Genomic DNA, 21,074 nt, shown 5'->3' on the forward strand with positions numbered 1-21,074 from the left:
CAATCTACTTACATAGAGAGTTTGGGGAATTTAGAGGGGCTCGAGAATATCATAGACAGCAAATTTGTGCTATTCTGTTTACTAGGATGGAAAACTGAGTTACGAGGGGTCACATATCAGGGAGATTGGCCAAACGACGATTTAGGCACTTGAATCAAGCCCATTTGCTCAATGATGAGTGGTCAGCACAGTTTCGAGAGGGCAGCCGTACTTTAGTTCTACGATTCTATATTCTTTTCTTGGAAACCTGTCGTCCTAACGTCATTAAGAAATACTTATTTGAATACTTTATTAACGAGCTTCAATAGTTTACACATTGATTTAAAAAGGGAAACCTAGAATGACTTAACAAAATGTAAATCTGTACAAACTAAGGAAACACTAGGTAAATTTCAGGAAGGGATATCAAATATTTGAAGTCCTGAAAGTTTCCTTTGAGAGTTTAAGCTGCATCTTTTTTTTTGTACGTGTTATTCAATCGTGTAACAATTAGCTCCCTGACTTCAAGAAGTATGCAATTGCTCTCATCCCGCTTGTTTAAAGGAAACTGATAGCTCTGTTTTTTCGGAATGCGGTATCTTCCCGTTTTCTCGCTGAGAGTCTGTTGTTGAAGGTGGTTTTGAACAAAACCGATAAGACTGACAATAAGCTAGAGGGTAAAATACGAAAAATGTGTTTTAATTTACATACAATGGTAATAGTACGGGATTCGTTTGCCGTGTGGTTAAAGAACCACACCCACGGAATGCCTCCGCCTTTCTCCCGATCGTGATGCCCTGGAAAATCAAAGCAGAGATCGGCTGGAGAAACGCGGAGGCAGGAGATCCGCGCTGGGCGAAAAACGACTTCTCCGTGGCGAGTGTCCCCTGGATGTAGCAAGGCAGGGCGGGCAGCGCTCGGTGCTGCAGTGCCGGGAGGAGGCTGCGGGCGCCGCTGTTGACCGAGAGGAGCGAGAGGAAGCTCGGAGCGCTGCAGCCCCGCCCGCTGCGGACCCGCTCGATCGCTCGTTCCCTGTCGGACTCGGCGGCGGCCGGACTGCGAGAGTCCCCGCGGTGCGGATCCGTGCTACAACGAGAAGGAAGGACCGGCGGCAGAAGCCGGGAGAGCTGAGCCGGGGCCTGAGTTGAAGAAGGAGGCGGTTCGGCAGTCGGAGACGGGGAATAGCCGGCCGGGGCGCAGCGGAGCGGCGGAGATGTGCGCGGCGGGGAGGCGCTGGGGCCGGCGGGAGCGAGCTCTGCTCTGGGCCGTCCTGCTGGCGGCGTGGGAGGCGGCGTGGGGGCAGCTGCGCTACTCGGTGCCCGAGGAGATGCCCAAGGGCTCGTTCGTGGGCGACGTGGCCAAGGACATGAGGCTGCAGCTGTCGGCGCTCCGAGACCGCGGCGTCCACATCATAGACAGAGGTAGGACGAAGTATTTTGCTTTGCACGAGAAGACGGGACATTTAGTGACGGCAGAGAGGATCGACAGAGAGCAGCTTTGCCGGCACGTAGAGAAGTGCGTGCTGCGCTGTGAGCTGATAGTGGAAGGGGAAATGAAGGTTTACGAAATCCAAGTGGAAATCACGGACATTAACGACAACTCACCCATCTTCAAAGACATTGAACTGGAAGAGAAAATAAGCGAGATGACAGCCCCGGGATCGCGGTTTCCCCTACCAGACGCTCACGACCCGGACTCGGGCCGGAATTCCCTGCAGAGCTACGAGCTGAGCGGTGACGAGCACTTCTCGCTGGCTGTGCAGGCGGGCCCCGGCGGCGATCAGCGTCCCGAGCTGGTGCTGGCGAAGGCGCTGGACCGGGAGGAGGCGGCGTTTCACGAGCTGGTGCTGAGGGCGATGGACGGCGGCGATCCGGCACGGACGGGCACGGCTCGGATCCGCGTGACGGTGGTGGACGCGAATGACAACGCGCCCGTGTTCAGCCAGGCGGAGTACACGGTGCGTGTGCCCGAGGACGTGCCCGTGGGCTCCACCATCGTCACTGTTACTGCCAATGACGCCGATGATGGTGAGAATGGACAAGTGAAATACTCGTTGAAGAAACAGACTGATACGGCATTAGGCATTTTCGATCTGGATTCTGATTCCGGAGAGATTACCCTTCTACGAAGCCTCGACTTCGAGGAAAGCAATGCCTACGAGCTGGAGGTTCAGTCACGGGATGGCGGCGGTCTCTTTGACACGGCCAAAGTCGGGATCACTGTGACAGATGTCAACGATAACGCGCCCGAACTGACAATAACTTCTCAGCTGAAAGAGATCTCTGAGGACTCTCCTCCGGGGACTGTAGTCGCCCTGCTGCATGTGGAGGATCGTGACTCGGGGGTGAAAGGACAGGTGCGCTGCTCGCTGGAAGAGGATGTCCCTTTCCGGCTGCAGAGCTCCCACGGCAGCTACTACAGCGTGGTGACAGCGAGAGAGCTGGACCGAGAGCAGGTGTCGGAGTACAACGTGACGGTGCGGGCGGCCGACGGCGGGTCTCCGTCGCTGCAGAGCAGCGCGGTGCTGGCGCTGCGGGTGCTGGACGTGAACGACAACGCGCCGGTGTTCGCGGAGGAGCGCTACAGCGCGCGGCTGGCGGAGAACAACGCGGCGGGCGCGCTGGTGCTGACGGTGCTGGCGACGGACGCGGACTGGGGGCAGAACGCGCGCGTGCGCTACCGGCTGCGGGAGGGGCGGGTGCGGGGCGCGCCGCTGTCGTCGTACGTGTCGGTGCAGGCGGAGACGGGCGCGCTGTACGCGCTGCGCTCCTTGGACTACGAGCAGGTGCGCGAGCTGCGGCTGTGGGTGCTGGCGGAGGACGGCGGCGCGCCGGCGCTGAGCAGCAACGTGTCGGTGCTGCTGCAGATCGTGGACGAGAACGACAACGCGCCGCAGGTGCTGTACCCGCCGGCGGCGGCTGCGGCGGGCTCGGGCTCGGTCTCGGGCGGCGCGTGGTGGTCGGGCGTGGAGCTGGCGCCGCGCTGGTCGGAGGCCGGCGCGCTGGTGGCCAAGGTGGTGGCGGTGGACGCGGACGCGGGTCAGAACGCGTGGCTGTCGTACGAGCTGGCCAAGGCGACGGAGCCGGGGCTGTTCCGCGTGGGGCTGCACAGCGGCGAGGTGCGCACGGCGCGCTCGCCGCTGGCCCGCGACGCGGCGCGCCAGAGCCTGGTGGTGGTGGTGAAGGACCACGGGCGGCCGGCGCTGTCGGCCACGGCCACGCTGAGCGTGGTGCTGGCCGAGAGCGTGGCCGAGCTGCTGGCCGAGCTGGGCAGCGCGGCCGCCGAGGCGGCGGCGCCGGCCGAGCCGGCCGGGAGCCTGACGCGCTGGCTCGTGCTGGCCGTGGCCGCCGTCTCGTGCCTCTTCCTCGCCTTCCTGCTGCTGCTGCTGGCGCTGCGCCTGCGCCGCTGGCGCCGCCAGCAGCTGCTGCCGCCCGCCAGCGGCGCCTTGCGCGGCGTGCCCGTCTCGCACTTCGTGGGCATCGACGGCGTGCGCGCCTTCCTGCAGTCCTACTCGCACGACGTGTCGCTCACGGCCGACTCGCGCAAGAGCCACCTGCGCTTCTCGGCCAGCGGCAGCTGCTGCGACACCCTCCCGGCCCGGCCACTGCCCGACGAGCCCGCGCCGCTGCTCGGGGACCAGGACCCTGCCGGCGCCCTTCCCGTGGATCCCTCCGCTCCCTCGGTGAGTTTCCAAATTCTTTTTGCGACGCTTCCATTGACTTCTTCCCTGTCATTTCTTCCCGTCGTCTTCGTATAGCGTAGGAAGATATGCTAAGAGGCGAGGTAAGGCCCCGTTCATCTGCCTTGGTAAGGACACGTGAACTTAGGGTCCGTGTTCTGGCTTATATTTGATGAGCACGGTCGGAGAAGGGAGGTTGCTCTTGGCTGGAGGTTGTTTCTTTGTGTTTCTATGAAGTTGAATTTCCTTGCTCACTTTGCTCCCTGGGAAGTGTAATTCTTCTCATCTTTCCGTATTCTCAATGGATGTGTTGCATTATATCTACGTGGAATTTGCATTTTTTGCACGATCATGTGTCTCCCCGACAGCACATGTGCATGAGCACATTGAAGTCCTTTTGAAATCACACTTAGCGGCTCAGTGTGTAAGATCGCTTTAAGTTTTTGGAATGCTGTACTTTCCAGGTTAGCTATGTGCTGTGGTTGGATGAGCAGTTCTTGTTATGCCAAGGCCTTTATGAGAGATGCGTATAGTTTATGGTCTTGAGAGTGTTTTATTTTAGTTACTAGCGCACATTTCCTTTGGGTATCAGTGATCGTACTCAGACTGTGAGCGGTTGTGTTTGCCGCTCTTCTTTCACTGGAGACTGACTGCAGATGGAGTTTTCTTGTTGCATAATGTTTGGGCTGGGTGAAATAATCTCTTTTCGAAGATACAGGGTGGATAAATTTTTTTTCTGCTTTGTTTTGGTTTTTGTTGTTGTTGTTTTTAAATTCTAGAAGGTGTTAAGATGGTGTAGAAATTCAGTTTATCGTAGTTGTTTCAGGAGACCCAGAGTTGTTTCCCTGCATTTTTCCTTTTTTACCGTACAAAGAAATTTCATTGAGGACCTGTGGGCGTGGCCATTGGTGTGAGCTCCTGTGTGAGTCTTGTGTGGGGTTTTTACTCCCTAGATACCCTTCTCTTGTGCCTACTACTGTTGAGATCATCTAAAATGTCAGGATATTGAACCTTGCAGAGAAATCCAACTCCCCTTCCTGGGGAATGTACATGGGCTGATGGTAGTGGATGTTAGAGACGTTTTAAAATGTTTTATGTGGGGTTTGATTACAGGTTCTTGTAGATTCTGAGGGTCAGAGAATACGGTGGAATTGAGCAGGGCTGGAGACAAGAGTCCTGTGGGCTGAGTGTGGAGGTCTGGTGAAACAGGAGAGACACTGTTTGCTCTTTTCCTTGTTCAGTGTTCAGCCCTCTTCTGTGCAATGTGATTTTCTTCTGCCATGATAACTTTGTCCCAATAGATCTTAGTTCAGCTGTGTGGGGAGCCCTGGGATCTTCCTCCTGTGTGTTTGCAGGTTGTCCTGGTGTTTTAATGAATGGTTTAGTTAGGTTCTTATGGCCTGTGGATAAGGGAATATTGGGTGGAGCCAACTCTGTATTCATCGCCTGCTAAGTACCTGAACTCTGTGCCTAACCTTAGTGCCATCATCATCATCAAGAGTCTGTGCTGATCCCCTTCCTTTCTGCAGATGTAAACCTCTTGCCTCTCTCCTGTTCATAGCAGTGGGTTTTTAAGCATTACTGGAAGAGATTCTCAAGCTTGTCACATACTCAGTTTGAGAAGTGAAATATTTTCTAGGGTAATGGGAAGCTGTGTGAGGAACTTTTCTTCTGGTGGCCTCTCCACCAAAGAAAGGGATTGAGGAGAGACTTGTTTGTGAGAAGGGAATGTTGGAGACAAGGCTTCTGGGGTTTTTTTTATTGATACCTGTCTTTAGTCATAACCTTCTGAAAATTGTCTAAAAGTGTCTTCATGTTTTGATATCCAATCATTTGGAATTAAAGAGCCAGTTTGTGTGTTCAGCATTTCGGTTTTCTGATTCATGATGTTTTCTGTGAATATTTTGGGTTCAGATGGAAACTTTGCATTGAGTAGGAGAGTGACACGCTGTCTATAGAATCCTTGTGCTGGAGAAAGATAATGCTAATTTTGGGTGATGCTTCGATGACAGGATCACAAATTGAGTTACTGATGTCTTTAGCCTTTACTGCATTTCAGAATAGTTGAAATTATTGTGATGAGGAGAAAAATTACTGTGTACGCATTAGTTTTGTTTTGCACGGGATCTGAGAAGTTGTGAGAGCAACTTTTAATCGTGTCTGTCTCCAGAATTTGCTTTTGTTTTGCCTGATAGCAGAGAGAAATCTTTCCAGCAACAGGGACAGTTTAAGATTTTCCTGTGGCAGAGTTCAAAATGCTCAAAAGAAATGTATAAAGTTCCAATTGTCCTGGTGGTTAGATGATGCCCTCGCCTGTGTTTCCAAGGAATTTCCTTTTTACATCGTCCAAGGGAATGACTGTGGCTGGGGTGTGTGGTTTGATGTCCTGGGTACTCGGTGCAAGACAGTTTCCTATGTTGTGTAGCTACTACAAGTGACAAAATAAGAAACATTAATTTCTACATTGTGGTGGTTTCAGGAGCGTTGTCTAAATACCCAGACCAAGTTGGGTGTGTCTGAAGACTTTGAATGCAGTTCGAGTAGGTGGAGTGACTGCCTTTGATCCAGGAAATTGGTGTGCCAAAGGGGGTTTGTTTGGAAAATAGTTAGATTTCTTCTCTGGGGCCAAGGCCTGTGCCAGTTTTTTTCAGTGATCTCTTTGCAGGAAGTAAATGACATTCATCCAGAAACACTGAACCGTGTTACTGGGATAGAAAGATTTATAATTCTGATGTGAAACATCTTTATTTGATTCTATGACAGACAAAGAAATGGCTTTGCAGTTTTTCATTGTAAGGTTCTCAAGTATGTGAACACAAAAGAGGAATTTCATTATTCATAGATAAATAATATTATTAATTCATAGCATAGAGCTCTAAACATTGCTTTAGGCCGATCTCTTTCCAGGCTAATTTGTGCCATGTAAGGGAAGCAGAATTCAGGATGTGTGACGGAGAGTTGAAAGGCTCCAAAAGTCATCTCTTTCTAAAATATTATAGTGCACTTGCCCTTAGAGTTGTACCACGGTTTTCTTAAATAACAGTTGTGTTCCTTTCCTTATTGCTAGGCAACACATTCAAAAGTCTTAGGATTGAGTGGGACTAAAGGAGATGAACGGAATGAACCCAAAAGTGCATCTCACTTAATAACGATTCTGGAGTCGCATTAAATATCTCCTTCTGCTCTTGTTGATTGCAATGGAGGAGCCCCCGGATCCGGAGCAGGCGCTGAGCCCCGCCCAAAGCCGGGCCCCCTTGAGCGCGGCCATCCGGCGGCTGCAGTGGCGCGGCAGCGCCTCCGGGTGTCGCTGTTGGCCGCCGCCGAGCGGCGCTGGAGCCGCCGCCGCCGCAGCGTCCTGCCCCCGCAGGCTGCTCGCTCGCCCGGCGCCGGCCACAGCGGCAGCGGCACCGCCAGCAGCAGCGGCAGGAGCGGCGAGAGGCGGCGGCGAGAAGCGACCCGAGCGGGCTCGCTGCGCTGCCTTTGAGCGGTGCGTGCGGTGTGTGGCGAGAGCGGCTGGAAGGGAGGCAGGGCAGCGGCAGGAGGCAGGAGCGCGGCGAGCTGTGGCGGCAGAGAATGGCGGTGAGGCGGCGGCAGAGGCTCGGGCCGGGCGGCGGGCGAGCGCTGCTGGGCGCGCTGCTGCTGTGCGTGTGGTGGCGGGCGGCGGCCGAGCGGGTCCGCTACGCCATCGCCGAGGAGCTGGGCAGAGGCTCGCTCGTGGGGCCGCTGGCGCGGGACCTGGGGCTCAGCGCGGACGAGCTGCCGGCGCGCAAGCTGCAGGTGGCGTCTGCCGGCAAGAAGCAGCTGAAATACTTCACGGTGAATGAGGAGAACGGGAACCTGTACGTGAACGAGAGGCTGGACCGGGAGGAGATGTGCGGCTCATCTGCGACGTGTTCCGTCAGCTTCGAGGTGCTGGTGCACAACCCGCTGAACGTTTTCCACGTCGAAGTGGCCATCGAGGATGTGAACGACAACTCCCCTGTCTTCAGTAAAGCTGCTCTGGACCTCGAGATTGGTGAATGGGCGCTTCCCGGTGCTCGTTTTCCGCTAGAGATCGCCCGGGACTCGGACGTGGGTAGGAATTCGCTGCTCACTTACCAGCTCAGCAGCGACCCGTCATTTTCACTGTCAATGAAAGAAAAGCCGGGCGGAAAGAAGCAGCCGGAATTAGTGCTAGAGAGAGCGTTGGACAGAGAGAAGAAGAGTTCTATTGATCTGGTACTGACAGCAGTGGACAGCGGGGAGCCGGCGAGGTCTGGGACTGTCCAGATTCGCATCAATGTGACGGATTTAAATGATAACCCTCCCGTGTTTAGTAAAACCGTATATGAGGCGAAAGTGGTGGAGAATCTGCCTGCAGAGTCTCTCGTGCTGCAGGTGCAGGCGACAGATGCGGACGTGGGCACCAACGGGCGTGTTTCCTACTCATTCGGCAACGTCCCGGACGAAGTCCTCTCGCTGTTCTCAATCGACAGCGAGAGCGGCGAGATAAGGACGGCAGGTCCCCTCGATTTCGAGGAGGAAAAGAAATACAGTTTTGGCCTGCAGGCAACAGACGGCGGCGGGCTCACCGATCACTGCGAAGTGCAGATAGATATCACGGACGAGAACGACAACGCTCCCGAAATCACGATTCTATCCCTGTCGAGTCCCGTGCCCGAGGACGCACCGGTGGGCACCGTGGTAGCCGTGCTGAACATTCAGGATCCGGACTCTGGCGAGAACGGTCAGGTGTCTTGCGAGCTGTCGGGCGAGGCGCCGCTGTCGATCGTGGCGTCGCCGGGCGGCTCGTACAAGGTGGTGACGGCGAGCGCGCTGGACCGCGAGCAGGCGTCCGAGCACCGCGTGACGGTGGTGGCCCGGGACCGGGGCAGGCCGGCGCTGTGGGCCAGTACGGAGCTGGTGCTGGAGGTGTCGGACGTGAACGACAACGCGCCGGTCTTCGAGGAGGCGGCGTACAGCGCGTACGTGTGGGAGAACAACGCGGCGGGCGCGCTGGTGCTGCGCGTGCAGGCGCGGGACGCGGACGCGGGCGCCAACGGGCGCGTGAGCTACTGGCTGGCGGGCGGCAGCGCGGGCGCGGCGGGCGCGGCGCCGCCGGTGTCGGTGGAGGCGCGGAGCGGCGCGCTGTACGCGCAGCGCTCCTTGGACTACGAGCAGTGCCGCGAGTTCGCGGTGGCGGTGCGGGCGCAGGACGGCGGCGCGCCGGCGCGCAGCTCCACGGCCACGGTGCGCGTCTTCGTGCTGGACCGCAACGACAACGCGCCGCGGGTGCTGTGGCCGGCGGCGGCGGCGGCTGCGGCGGGAGAGGCTCCGGCGGCGGCGTTCGAGGTGGTGCCGCGCTCGGCCGAGGCCGGCTACCTGGTGGCCAAGGTGGTGGCGGTGGACGCGGACGCGGGGCGCAACGCGTGGCTGTCGTACGAGCTGGTGCAGGCGTCGGAGCCGGCGCTGTTCCGCGTGGGGCTGCACAGCGGCGAGGTGCGCACGGCGCGCGCCGTGTCCGAGCGGGACGCGGCCAAGCAGCGGCTGGTGGCCGTGGTGAAGGACCACGGGCAGCCGGCGCTGTCGGCCACGGCCACGCTGCACGTGGTGCTGGCCGAGAGCTTGCAGGAGGCGCTGCCGGAGCTGAGCGAGCAGGCGGCGGGCGCCGAGGCGGCGGCGGCCGAGCTGCAGTTCTACCTGGTGCTGGCGCTGGCGCTGCTGTCGGCGCTCTTGGTGCTGAGCGTGGCGCTGGCCGTACTGGCGCGGCTGCGCCGGGCCGGGCCGCCCGCCGTGCTGCGCTGCCTGGGCGCGCAGCGCTTCTCGGTGGCCGGCGCCGCCTTCCCGGCCGACTTCTGCGAGGGCACCTTGCCCTATTCCTACAACCTGTGCGTGACGGCGCCGGCCCGCGCCGTGCCCGAGGCCGCTTGGCCGCCGCCGCCGGTGCCCGTGCTGTCGGCGGAGGAGCTTCTGGGCGCCGATTCCTGCGACAAGCCCAGCCCCAACAGCAGCGCCGTTGTGGGAGATCCTTCCTCGGTCCTTGACGCACCGCAGGTCTGTAAAGCGTGAAAACTTTCTCTTTTTGTGATTTTACGGGAGGTTGTCCCTTTTGCCTTGGTTTTCTCTGAGAAATAATTTTCCGATGTCCACATCTGTGTCTCTGTGTAGCAGCATAAATTTTTATCTTCTTCTTGATAACCAATTCAGCTGAGATGCTTTGAGTATAACTCCCCTCTGTTATAGTAGCAGTGCTTTTCCATGTCTCATGGTATCTTCTGTTTGTGAGTTTGACTTTCCTGTATCCGTGATGGATTCAAATGAGGAAGAGTCTATCCCACCTCCATTGAGCGCCTCATTGACTTGATCCCTCATTAGTCAAAATTTCAGTTCCAGCAGAGAAGTTTTTTCTTCAACAGCCGAGCTCAATAAATTAGAATGCGTTAGCAATATTGAATGTAGATTCGTATTCGGTGGAAGGTGCAGGGCTGATTCTGCATGACGGAGTCGAGGAAACAAAAAAAGAGAGCACTGATACTTTGTGTTGCTGCTTTTATCTTTCCAGACTGATTTATTCAGGAAGGGTGTGCTTGGAATTCGTGTACAGCTTTACACAAACCCGTTCGTTAAACTTTGTTTTGTCCCTATTAGATTGAGAAAGGAAAAGAATGTGGAATGTCCCGTTCTCCATACTTAGTGAACAAAGAGATTGTTGTCCATTTTGTGGGGGAATACATTAGTGGGACTAGATGGCTTCATTTGCGCTTCCTAGCTGGCAGTTCCCTCTGTCTTCCTCTTCATGATCTTTGTGTGGTACAGTGGTGAGAATGTTGAATGATTTCTGTTTCAGAAAATGTTTTTCTATCCTCTTTACATAGAGAGTTCGGGGGATTTAGGAGGGCTCAGGTATATCGAGAAGAGCAAATGTTTGCAATTCTGTTTAGTAGGATGGACAACTGAGATACGAAGGGGTCGCACATCAGGGAGATTGGCCAGACAACGATTTAGGCACTTGAATCAAGCCCATTTGCACATTCATTGGTGGTCAGCACAGTTTAGAGAGGACAGCTGTACTTGAGTTCTACCTTTCTATAATTCTTTTCTTGAAAAAGTATCGTACCAACGCGATTAATAAAGACTTAGATGAAATGTTTACTAACGAGTTTCAGTGCTTTATACGTTGATTTCAGAAAAAAGGAAATCTAGAATGACTTGATTAAATGTCTATATGAACTAAGGAAACACTAGTTTTATGTTGAGGGGATATAAAATATTTATATTCCTTTGAGAGTTTAAGCTGCTTCTGGATTTGTACGTGTAATTCAACCCTGTAACCAATCGCTCCCTGACATCAAGAAATATGCAATTGCTCTCGTCCCGCTTGTTTTAAGGAAGCTGATAGCTCTGTTTTTTCGGAATGCGGTATCTTCCCGTTTTCTCGCTGAGAGTCTGTTGTTGAAGGTGGTTTTGAACAAAAAGGAGAAGACGAACAATAAGCTAGAGGGTAAAATACGAAAAATGTGTTTTAATTTACATACAATGGCAATAGAAAGTGAATCGTTTGCCTTGTGGCTAAAAACCTCGCCCACGGAATGCCTCCGCCTTTCTCCCGATCGCGATGCCCTGGAGGACAAAAGCAGAGATCGGCTGGAGAAACGCGGAGGCAGGAGATCCGCGCTGGGCGAAAAACGACTTCTGGGTGGCGACTTTGCCCTGGATGTAGCAAGGCAGGGCGGGCAGTGCTCGGTGCTGCAGTGCCGGGAGGAGGCTGCGGGCGCCGCTGTTGACCGAGAGGAGCGAGAGGAAGCTCGGAGCGCTGCAGCCCCGCCCGCTGCGGACACCATCAAGAGATCGCTGCATTCCTGAGTCGGCAGCCCGGCGGTCTGCGATCGTCCTCACAGTGCAGACCCATGCAACGGGGAGACAAAAGAAGCTACGACAGTGGCCGGTGAGCGGAGAGTCCGCTAAAAAACCTCAGCAAGCGAGGGTACCTGAGCAGCAGGCGGCGGCGGGGAGCTGCCAGGGCGGAGATGTGCACGGCGGGGAGGCGCTGGGGCCGGCGGCAGCGAGCTCTGCTCTGGGCCGTCCTGCTGGCAGCTTGGGAAGCGACGTGGGGGCAGCTGCGCTACTCGGTGCCCGAGGAGATGCCCAAGGGCTCGTTCGTGGGCGACGTGGCCAAGGACCTGGGGCTGCAGCTGCCGGCAATAAGTGAACGTGGTGTCCGCATTATAGAAAGAGGCAGGACGCAGTATTTCGCTCTGCACGGGAAGACGGGACATTTAGTGACGGCGGAGAGGATCGACAGAGAGCAGCTGTGCGAGAGTGTGCAGCAATGCGTGCTGCGCTGTGAGCTGATAGTGGAGGGCGAAATGAAGTTTTATGAAATCCAAGTGGAAATCACGGACATTAACGATAATGCGCCTAGATTCCGAGAGACAGAAATAGAGCTCAGAATGAGCGAGACGACAGCGCCGGGATCGCACTTTACCCCTGCTGAGGCTCACGATCCGGACTCGGGCCAGAATTCCCTGCAGAGCTACGAGCTGAGCGGTGACGAGCACTTCTCGCTGGCCGTGCAGGCGGGCCCCGGCGGCGATCAGCGTCCCGAGCTGGTGCTGGCCAAGGCGCTGGACCGGGAGGAGGCGGCGTTTCACGAGCTGGTGCTGAGGGCGATGGACGGCGGCGATCCGGCACGGACGGGCACGGCTCGGATCCGAGTGACGGTGCTGGATGCGAACGACAACGCGCCCGTGTTCAGCCAGGCGGAGTACACGGTGCGTGTGCCCGAGGACGTGCCCGTGGGCTCAACTCTCCTCACCGTCACGGCTACGGACAGTGATGAAGGGCTGAACGGGCACGTGAAATACTCGTTTAAGAAAATCACAGAGAAAGCATCGAAGATATTCCATCTGAACTCTGAGACTGGGGCGATCACTCTGTTGCAGAGCCTGGACTTCGAGAAGGGAGACTGCTACGAACTGGAGGTGCAGGCACAGGATGGGGGAGCCCTTTCCGACACGGCGAAACTCAGAATAACGGTAACAGACGTCAACGACAACGCACCTGAACTCACAGTATCGTCAGCCCTGACTGAGATCTCTGAGGACGCCCCTTCCGGAACGGTGGTGGCCCTCCTACACGTGCAGGACCGAGACTCGGGGGCCAACGGCGAGGTGCGCTGCTCCCTAGACGGGGATGTCCCGTTCCGGCTGCAGAGCTCCCACGGAAACTACTACAGCGTGGTGACAGCGAGAGAGCTGGACCGAGAGCAGGTGTCGGAGTACAACGTGACGGTGCGGGCGGCCGACGGCGGGTCTCCGTCGCTGCAGAGCAGCGCGGTGCTGGCGCTGCGGGTGCTGGACGTGAACGACAACGCGCCGGTGTTCGCGGAGGAGCGCTACAGCGCGCGGCTGGCGGAGAACAACGCGGCGGGCGCGCTGGTGCTGACGGTGCTGGCGACGGACGCGGACTGGGGGCAGAACGCGCGCGTGCGCTACCGGCTGTGGGAGGGGCGGGTGCGGGGCGCGCCGCTGTCGTCGTACGTGTCGGTGCAGGCGGAGACGGGCGCGCTGTACGCGCTGCGCTCCTTGGACTACGAGCAGGTGCGCGAGCTGCGGCTGTGGGTGCTGGCGGAGGACGGCGGCGCGCCGGCGCTGAGCAGCAACGTGTCGGTGCTGCTGCAGATCGTGGACGAGAACGACAACGCGCCGCAGGTGCTGTACCCGCCGGCGGCTGCGGCGGGCTCGGGCTCGGTCTCGGGCGGCGCGTGGTGGTCGGGCGTGGAGCTGGCGCCGCGCTGGTCGGAGGCCGGCGCGCTGGTGGCCAAGGTGGTGGCGGTGGACGCGGACGCGGGTCAGAACGCGTGGCTGTCGTACGAGCTGGCCAAGGCGACGGAGCCGGGGCTGTTCCGCGTGGGGCTGCACAGCGGCGAGGTGCGCACGGCGCGCTCGCCGCTGGCCCGCGACGCGGCGCGCCAGAGCCTGGTGGTGGTGGTGAAGGACCACGGGCGGCCGGCGCTGTCGGCCACGGCCACGCTGAGCGTGGTGCTGGCCGAGAGCGTGGCCGAGCTGCTGGCCGAGCTGGGCAGCGCGGCCGCCGAGGCGGCGGCGCCGGCCGAGCCGGCCGGGAGCCTGACGCGCTGGCTCGTGCTGGCCGTGGCCGCCGTCTCGTGCCTCTTCCTCGCCTTCCTGCTGCTGCTGCTGGCGCTGCGCCTGCGCCGCTGGCGCCGCCAGCAGCTGCTGCCGCCCGCCAGCGGCGCCTTGCGCGGCGTGCCCGTCTCGCACTTCGTGGGCATCGACGGCGTGCGCGCCTTCCTGCAGTCCTACTCGCACGACGTGTCGCTCACGGCCGACTCGCGCAAGAGCCAGCTGCGCTTCTCGGCCAGCGGCAGCTGCTGCGACACCCTGCCGGCCCGGCCACTGCCCGACGAGCCCGCGCCGCTGCTCGGGGACCAGGACCCTGCCGGCGCCATTCCCGTGGATCCCTCCACTCCCTCGGTGAGTTTCTGGGACCAAATTCTTTGTGCGGCGCTTCCCTTCTTTGATGTCCTCTCATTTCTTCCCTTCGTCTTTGTATTGCGTAGTAAGATTTGTAGAGTGGCAAGGCAAGGCCCCGTTCATCTGCCCGCTGTGTTCTGGTGCTTCTTGTTGCGGTCAGGTGGACGTGGAGTCCCTCTTCAGCGTTCAGTTTGGTGAGTGAAGAGAAGGGAGGTTGCTCTTGGCTGGAGGTTGGTTCTTTGTGGTTTTATCAAGTTGTTTTTCGTTTCTCCTTTTTTACCCATGCGAAGTGCAATTCCTGTCTGCCTTACTTATTCTCCATGGATGTGTCTCATGATGTACAAGTGGAAATTACCTTGTTTGCAGGGTCAGGTGCAATGAGCTCATGTGCATGAGCAGATTGAAATTCCCTTGAAACCACACTTAGCTGCCCCGTGAGATCACTTTCAAGTTTGAGAATCATGCACCTTCCAAGTCAGCCATGTGCCGAAGCAGGATGAGCAGTTACTGTGATGTCTGGGTCCGTGTTAGAGATGTGTATCGCTTATGCTCTAGAGACTATTTTATTTTAGTGAGTAGCGCACATTTCCTTTGGGTATCAGTGATCGCTGTCACGTAGTGAGAGGTTGTGTTCACCACTTTTCATTCACTGGGCACTGATTGCAGCTGGAGCTTTCCTATTGCATAGCGTTTGGACAAGGTGAAAGTTTTTTTCGTTTTCTTTTTTTTTTTTAATTCTAGAAGGTGTGGAGATGGTGTAGGAATTTAGTCTATCCTAGTTTTGACATGACACTTGCAGTTGTGGTTCCTCATATTTTTCTTTTTTACTCCAGCAAGAAATTACACTGAGGATCTCTGTGCGTGGCCATCGGTGTGAGTTCCTGTGTGAGGGTTGTGTGGGCATTTTACTCCCTAGATACCCTTCTCTTGTACCTGCTATTTCAGGAGAATCTGAAATGTCAGGATATTGAACCTTGCAGAGAAATCCAACTCCCCTTCCTGGGCAATGTACATGGGCTGATGGTAGTGGATGTTAGAGACGTTTTAAGTTGTTTTATGTGGGGTTTGATTACATATTCTTGTAGATTATGAGGGTCAGAGAATACGGTGGAATTGAGCAGGGCTGGAGACAAGAGTCCTGTGGCCTGAGTGTGGAGGTCTGGTGAAACAGGAGAGACACTGTTTGCTCTTTTCCTTGTTCAGTGTTCAGCCCTTCTTCTGTGCAATGTGATTTTCTTCTGCCATGATAACTTTGTCCCAACAGATCTTAGTTCAGCTGTGTGGGGAGCCCTGGGATCTTCCTCCTGTGTGTTTGCAAGTTCTCGTGGTATTTTAATGAATGGTTTAGTTAGGTTCTTATGGCCTGTGGATAAGGGAATATTGGGTGGAGCCAACTCTGTATTCATTGCCTGCTAAGTACCTGAACTCTGTGCCTAACCTTAGTGCCATCATCATCATCAAGAGCCTGTGCTGATCCCCTTCCTTTCTGCAGATGTAAACCTCTTGCCTCTCTCCTGTTCATGGCAGTGGGGTTTTAAGTGTTCCTGGAAGAAATTCTCAAGCTTGTCACATAAACAGGTTGAGAAGTGAAATATTATCCCCAGCAATGGGAAGCTGTGTGAGGAACTTTTCTTTTGGTGGCCTCTCCACCAAAGAAAGGGATTGAGGAGAGACTTGTTTGTGAGAAGGGAATGTTGGAGACAAGGCCTGTACTTTTATGACACCTGGCTTTATTCATGTCCTTCTGACAATTGTCTAAAGGTGTCTTCATTTTTTGATATCCCATCATTTGGAGTCCAAGAGCCAGTTCGTGTGTTCAGCATTTTGGTTTTCTGATTCATGGTATTTTCTGTGACTGGTAATTCTTGGGCACAGGTGCAAACCTTGCATTGAGTAGGAGAATGCCACGTTCTCCTAAGAACCCATGTGGTGGAGAAAGATGATGTTACCTTTGAGTGATTCTTTGGTGACTGGATCATAAATTGAGCTGCTGAGGTCTTTAGCCTTTACAACATTTCAAAATAGTTGAAATGATTGTGATGAGCAGTAAAATCGCTGAGCATATATGTGTGCTGTGATCCTTGGGATCTGAGAAGTTGGGAGAGCAACTTTTAATGATGTCTGTCTCCAAAATTTTCTTTCGTGTTGTGTGATGACAGAGAGAACTTTGTCTATGCAGAGACAGGGCCAGTGTAGGAGTTTACTGTGCTATGGTTTGAAATGGATAAAAGAGATGTATAAAGTTCCATTTGTCCTGGCATTTACATGAGGCCTTCACCTGTGTTTCCAAGTTTGTTTTTTTTTCTCATGGTCCAATGAACTGAATGTGGCTGGGGTCTGTGGTTTGAGGTTCTCTGTGACCCCCCTGTGTAGTCAGTACAAGACAGTTTTATTTGTTGCCTGTGTACTACAGCTGACTGATTAGGAATACAAATGTGTATCTTGTGGTGGTTTCCAGGATTGTTGTCTAAATCCCGAAACGAGTCGGGTGTGTCTGAAGACTTGGAGTGATTACAAGTAGGTGGAAAGGCTGGCTTTAATACAGGGAATTAGATGTTCAAAAGAGGTTTTCTGAAACGTGGTTAGATTTTACGCCTGGTGTGCAGGCCTGAGCCTTTTTTTTCCTTGTGATCCTAGTTACCCTTTGCTGAAATTAAATGAAAGTCATCCAGCAATAATCAACTGCATTGCTGGGCTGGAGTGGTTTATAATTCCAATCTGATACATTTTACTTGGTTCTATGGAAGATATCAAAATGACTTTGAATTTTTCCGTTGTGAGGTTCTGCAGTATGGAGAGACAAAATAAGGAACTTAGATGAATTAGAGAAAAATAGTGTTATTCTATCTTAGCATAGAGCTCTACATTTTTCTTTAGGCTACTCCTTTTTTTCAGGTCAATCTATCCCACGTAAGGAAAGTAGAATTCAAGGTAGATGACGGAGAGCTGCAAGGCTCCAGAAATCATCTCTTTCCATAAAATAGTTTATTGGTCTTAGATAACGGTTTTAGTAAAAGCGGCTGAGATCATTTTGGTATTGCTCTGCCGCGAATACTTAATTATAACGATTCAATGTGATGAAGGAGATGTGACCTAAAAGAACCCGACAGAGCACCTCAGTTAAAAACTCCTTTTGCAGGAACATCGAGTCACTGCGTCTGCGCTCGGGGTTTGCAATAGCGGAGAGCCCCCGGATGCGGAGCAGGCGCTGAGCCCCGCCCAAAGCCGGGCCCCCTTGAGCGCGGCCATCCGGCGGCTGCAGTGGCGCGGCGGCGCCTCCGGGTGTCGCTGTTGTCCGCCGCCGAGCGGCGCTGGAGCCGCCGCCGCCGCAGCGTCCTGCCCCCGCAGGCTGCTCGCTCGCCCGGCGCCGGCCACAGCGGCAGCGGCACCGCCAGCAGCAGCAGCAGCGGCAGCGGCAGGAGCGGCGAGAGGCGGCGGCGAGAAGCGACCCGAGCGGGCTCGCTGCGCTGCCTTTGAGCGGTGCGTGCGGTGTGTGGCGAGAGCGGCTGGAAGGGAGGCAGGGCAGCGGCAGGAGGCAGGAGCGCGGCGAGCTGTGGCGGCAGAGAATGGCGGTGAGGCGGCGGCAGAGGCTCGGGCCGGGCGGCGGGCGAGCGCTGCTGGGCGCGCTGCTGCTGTGCGTGTGGTGGCGGGCGGCGGCCGAGCGGGTCCGCTACGCCATCGCCGAGGAGCTGGGCAGAGGCTCGCTCGTGGGGCCGCTGGCGCGGGACCTGGGGCTCAGCGCGGACGAGCTGCCGGCGCGCAAGCTGCGGCTGAGCGAGGAGAAGCAATACTTCACGGTGAATGAGGAGAACGGGAACCTGTACGTGAACGAGAGGCTGGACCGGGAGGGGATGTGCGGCGAGTCGGCGACCTGCTCCGTCAGCTTCGAGGCGCTGGTGCACAACCCGCTGAACGTTTTCCGCGTCGAAGTGTCCATCGAAGACGTGAATGACAACTCCCCGGCCTTCAGCAAAGATGTTCTGCGCCTCGAGATTGGTGAGTGGACGCTTCCTGGTACTCGATTTCCCCTAGAGGTGGCACGCGATGCTGACCTAGGTAGGAATTCGCTGCTGACTTACAAACTCACAAGCAACCCGTCCTTCTCACTGTCCATGAAAGAAAAGCCAGGTGGAAAGAAGCAGCCCGAATTAGTACTGGAAACATCTTTGGACCGAGAGAAGCAGAGTTCGTTTGAGTTGGTGTTGACAGCAGTGGACGGCGGGGACCCTGCGAGATCCGGGACTGTCCAGATTCAGGTCAACGTCACAGACGCCAACGACAACCCGCCGGTGTTCAGCAAAGACGTCTACGAGGCGCGAGTGGCGGAGAATCTGCCGGTGGGGTCGCTGGTGCTGCGGGTGGTAGCCACAGATGCGGATGCCGGCTCCAACGGACGAGTCTCCTACTCCTTCAGCAGCGTCCCCGATACTGTCACGGCGTTGTTCGCAGTGGACAGTGAGAGCGGGGAGGTCAGAACGACTGGTCCCCTGGATTTCGAAGACAAGACTAAATACATCTTCGACCTGGAGGCGAGTGACGGCGGCGGGCTCACCGATCACTGCGAAGTGCAGATCGTCATCATGGACGAGAATGACAACGCGCCCGAGATCTCCATTCTGACACTGTCGAGTCCCGTGCCCGAGGATGCTCCAACTGGCACTGTGGTGGCCGTGCTGAAAGTTCGGGACAGAGACTCCGGCGAGAACGGTCAGGTGTCGTGCGAGCTGTCGGGCGAGGCGCCGCTGTCGATCGTGGCGTCGCCGGGCGGCTCGTACAAGGTGGTGACGGCGAGCGCGCTGGACCGCGAGCAGGCGTCCGAGCACCGCGTGACGGTGGTGGCCCGGGACCGGGGCAGGCCGGCGCTGTCGAGCAGCGCGGAGCTGGTGCTGGAGGTGTCGGACGTGAACGACAACGCGCCGGTGTTCGAGGAGGCGGCGTACAGCGCGTACGTGTGGGAGAACAACGCGGCGGGCGCGCTGGTGCTGCGCGTGCAGGCGCGGGACGCGGACGCGGGCGCCAACGGGCGCGTGAGCTACTGGCTGGCGGGCGGCAGCGCGGGCGCGGCGGGCGCGGCGCCGCCGGTGTCGGTGGAGGCGCGGAGCGGCGCGCTGTACGCGCAGCGCTCCTTGGACTACGAGCAGTGCCGCGAGTTCGCGGTGGCGGTGCGGGCGCAGGACGGCGGCGCGCCGGCGCGCAGCTCCACGGCCACGGTGCGCGTCTTCGTGCTGGACCGCAACGACAACGCGCCGCGGGTGCTGTGGCCGGCGGCTGCGGCGGCGACTGCGGCGGGAGAGGCTCCGGCGGCGGCGGCGGCGTTCGAGGTGGTGCCGCGCTCGGCCGAGGCCGGCTACCTGGTGGCCAAGGTGGTGGCGGTGGACGCGGACGCGGGGCGCAACGCGTGGCTGTCGTACGAGCTGGTGCCGGCGTCGGAGCCGGCGCTGTTCCGCGTGGGGCTGCACAGCGGCGAGGTGCGCACGGCGCGCGCCGTGTCCGAGCGGGACGCGGCCAAGCAGCGGCTGGTGGCCGTGGTGAAGGACCACGGGCAGCCGGCGCTGTCGGCCACGGCCACGCTGCACGTGGTGCTGGCCGAGAGCTTGCAGGAGGCGCTGCCGGAGCTGAGCGAGCGGGCGGCGGGCGCCGAGGCGGCGGCGGCGGCGGCCGAGCTGCAGTTCTACCTGGTGCTGGCGCTGGCGCTGCTGTCGGCGCTCTTGGTGCTGAGCGTGGCGCTGGCCGTGCTGGCGCGGCTGCGCCGGGCCGGGCCGCCCGCCGTGCTGCGCTGCCTGGGCGCGCAGCGCTTCTCGGTGGCCGGCGCCGCCTTCCCGGCCGACTTCTGCGAGGGCACCTTGCCCTATTCCTACAACCTGTGCGTGGCGGCGCCGGCCCGCGCCGTGCCCGAGGCCGCTTGGCCGCCGCCGCCGCCGGTGCCCGTGCTGTCGGCGGAGGAGCTTCTGGGCGCCGATTCCTGCGACAATCCCAGCTCGAACATCAGCGGCGTGACGGCGGAGCCGCTCTCAGACGCGGACGCGATTCAGGTTTGTAAAACTCCGCTATTCTTTTTTCCTGCGCCTTTCCTGTGAACGTGTGGCTTTCTGTTTTTCGGTTTTCGCTATCTATTGTTACGCCTCGTACAGGTCTGTGTTTCAAGGCATCTCCGGAAAAATTCTGTCCTGTGTCTTTTAATAGGCGGTGATGCGTTCGTGTAATTTTGGTCTCATCAGTTGTAGCATTTGAAGGCTCAATGAAATATCTCTTACCTTTAGTTTGTGATGCAGAATATCTTACATGGCTGGTGATCTTCTGAGTTACATTTTCCTTTCTTTCATTTTCCATTTAGAGCAGGGACATTTAGACGTCTGCTTTTTCCTCATTGCATGTTGAGGTTCAGCTAAAGAACTTTGTAATCGAACAGTCTGAATCGCTCTGGCTATCTGATGATGAAGGCAGATTTTCAGTGTCTAGAAAGAGAGGCTCGAAGTTTAAACTTCTAGGTTTCTATCTTTGCTTTCTCTATTCGCACCTGGTTAACAGGTGTAGAAAAAAGGTCTTTATTTACTGTTCTTTTGGTGTTGCCTCCCGAAGGGATAGGTACATGTGGATCAGTGAATAGAGAAGTAACAGGTCATTCCTTCACAAAGAATTCTCCTCCCCTCTTCCGTGCGTCATCATTCTTTTGCAGGAAGGTAGCCGTGTAAATGGCAGGTTTCAGTGAACAAATGAAATTAGTCTGGTTCACGTCACTGCCTACCTCGATAGTTGTCCAATGTGTAAGGGAGGGGTTTTCGTCCAATATCTGCTGTCCAAAATTATTTACATGTATTCTTAGGTCTTTTTTGGGTAGCATCACGAGTGTTCAGGTTCAGCAGTAATAATTTTGTGTACTAAGCTTGGGTTGTTTGAAATGGTAGGGATTGTAGAAGTTCCAAAGGGATCATTAATCGATCAAT

General features: G+C 56.5%; 1 protein-coding gene and 3 pseudogenes across 1 annotated transcript; all 4 read left to right on the forward strand.

The window, feature by feature from the left end:
• Window positions 1-1,192: 1,192 nt before the first annotated feature.
• On the forward strand, window positions 1,193-7,142 carry LOC148222041 (protocadherin gamma-A10 pseudogene; annotated as a pseudogene).
• Window positions 7,143-7,231: 89 nt separating this feature from the next.
• On the forward strand, window positions 7,232-9,706 carry LOC148222042 (protocadherin gamma-B5 pseudogene; annotated as a pseudogene).
• Window positions 9,707-11,664: 1,958 nt separating this feature from the next.
• Window positions 11,665-17,342, forward strand: LOC148222043 (protocadherin gamma-A5-like). The gene is made up of 4 exons (XM_088173921.1): window positions 11,665-14,130; window positions 14,291-14,324; window positions 14,964-15,003; window positions 17,270-17,342. Exons 1-4 carry the CDS (start codon window positions 11,665-11,667, stop codon window positions 17,340-17,342), a joined length of 2,613 nt encoding a protein of 870 aa, XP_088030047.1.
• A 354-nt stretch (window positions 17,343-17,696) lies between these two features.
• On the forward strand, window positions 17,697-20,207 carry LOC148222044 (protocadherin gamma-B2 pseudogene; annotated as a pseudogene).
• The last annotated feature ends 867 nt before the right edge of the window (window positions 20,208-21,074 follow it).

Source organism: Sturnus vulgaris, chromosome 15, assembly GCF_052056855.1.
Source record: "Sturnus vulgaris isolate bStuVul1 chromosome 15, bStuVul1.hap1, whole genome shotgun sequence".
Classification (NCBI taxonomy): domain Eukaryota; kingdom Metazoa; phylum Chordata; class Aves; order Passeriformes; family Sturnidae; genus Sturnus; species Sturnus vulgaris.

Excerpts from the sequence above, each read along its gene's own strand:
- LOC148222043 (XM_088173921.1), top strand. The coding sequence starts at position 11,665 with ATGTGCACGGCGGGGAGGCGCTGGGGCCGGCGGCAGCGAGCTCTGCTC. Across the intron at positions 14,131-14,290 it reads TGGATCCCTCCACTCCCTCG|GTGGACGTGGAGTCCCTCTT; the intron begins GTGAGTTTCTGG and ends TGTTGCGGTCAG. Across the intron at positions 15,004-17,269 it reads CTCTGTGCGTGGCCATCGGT|GAACATCGAGTCACTGCGTC; the intron begins GTGAGTTCCTGT and ends CTCCTTTTGCAG.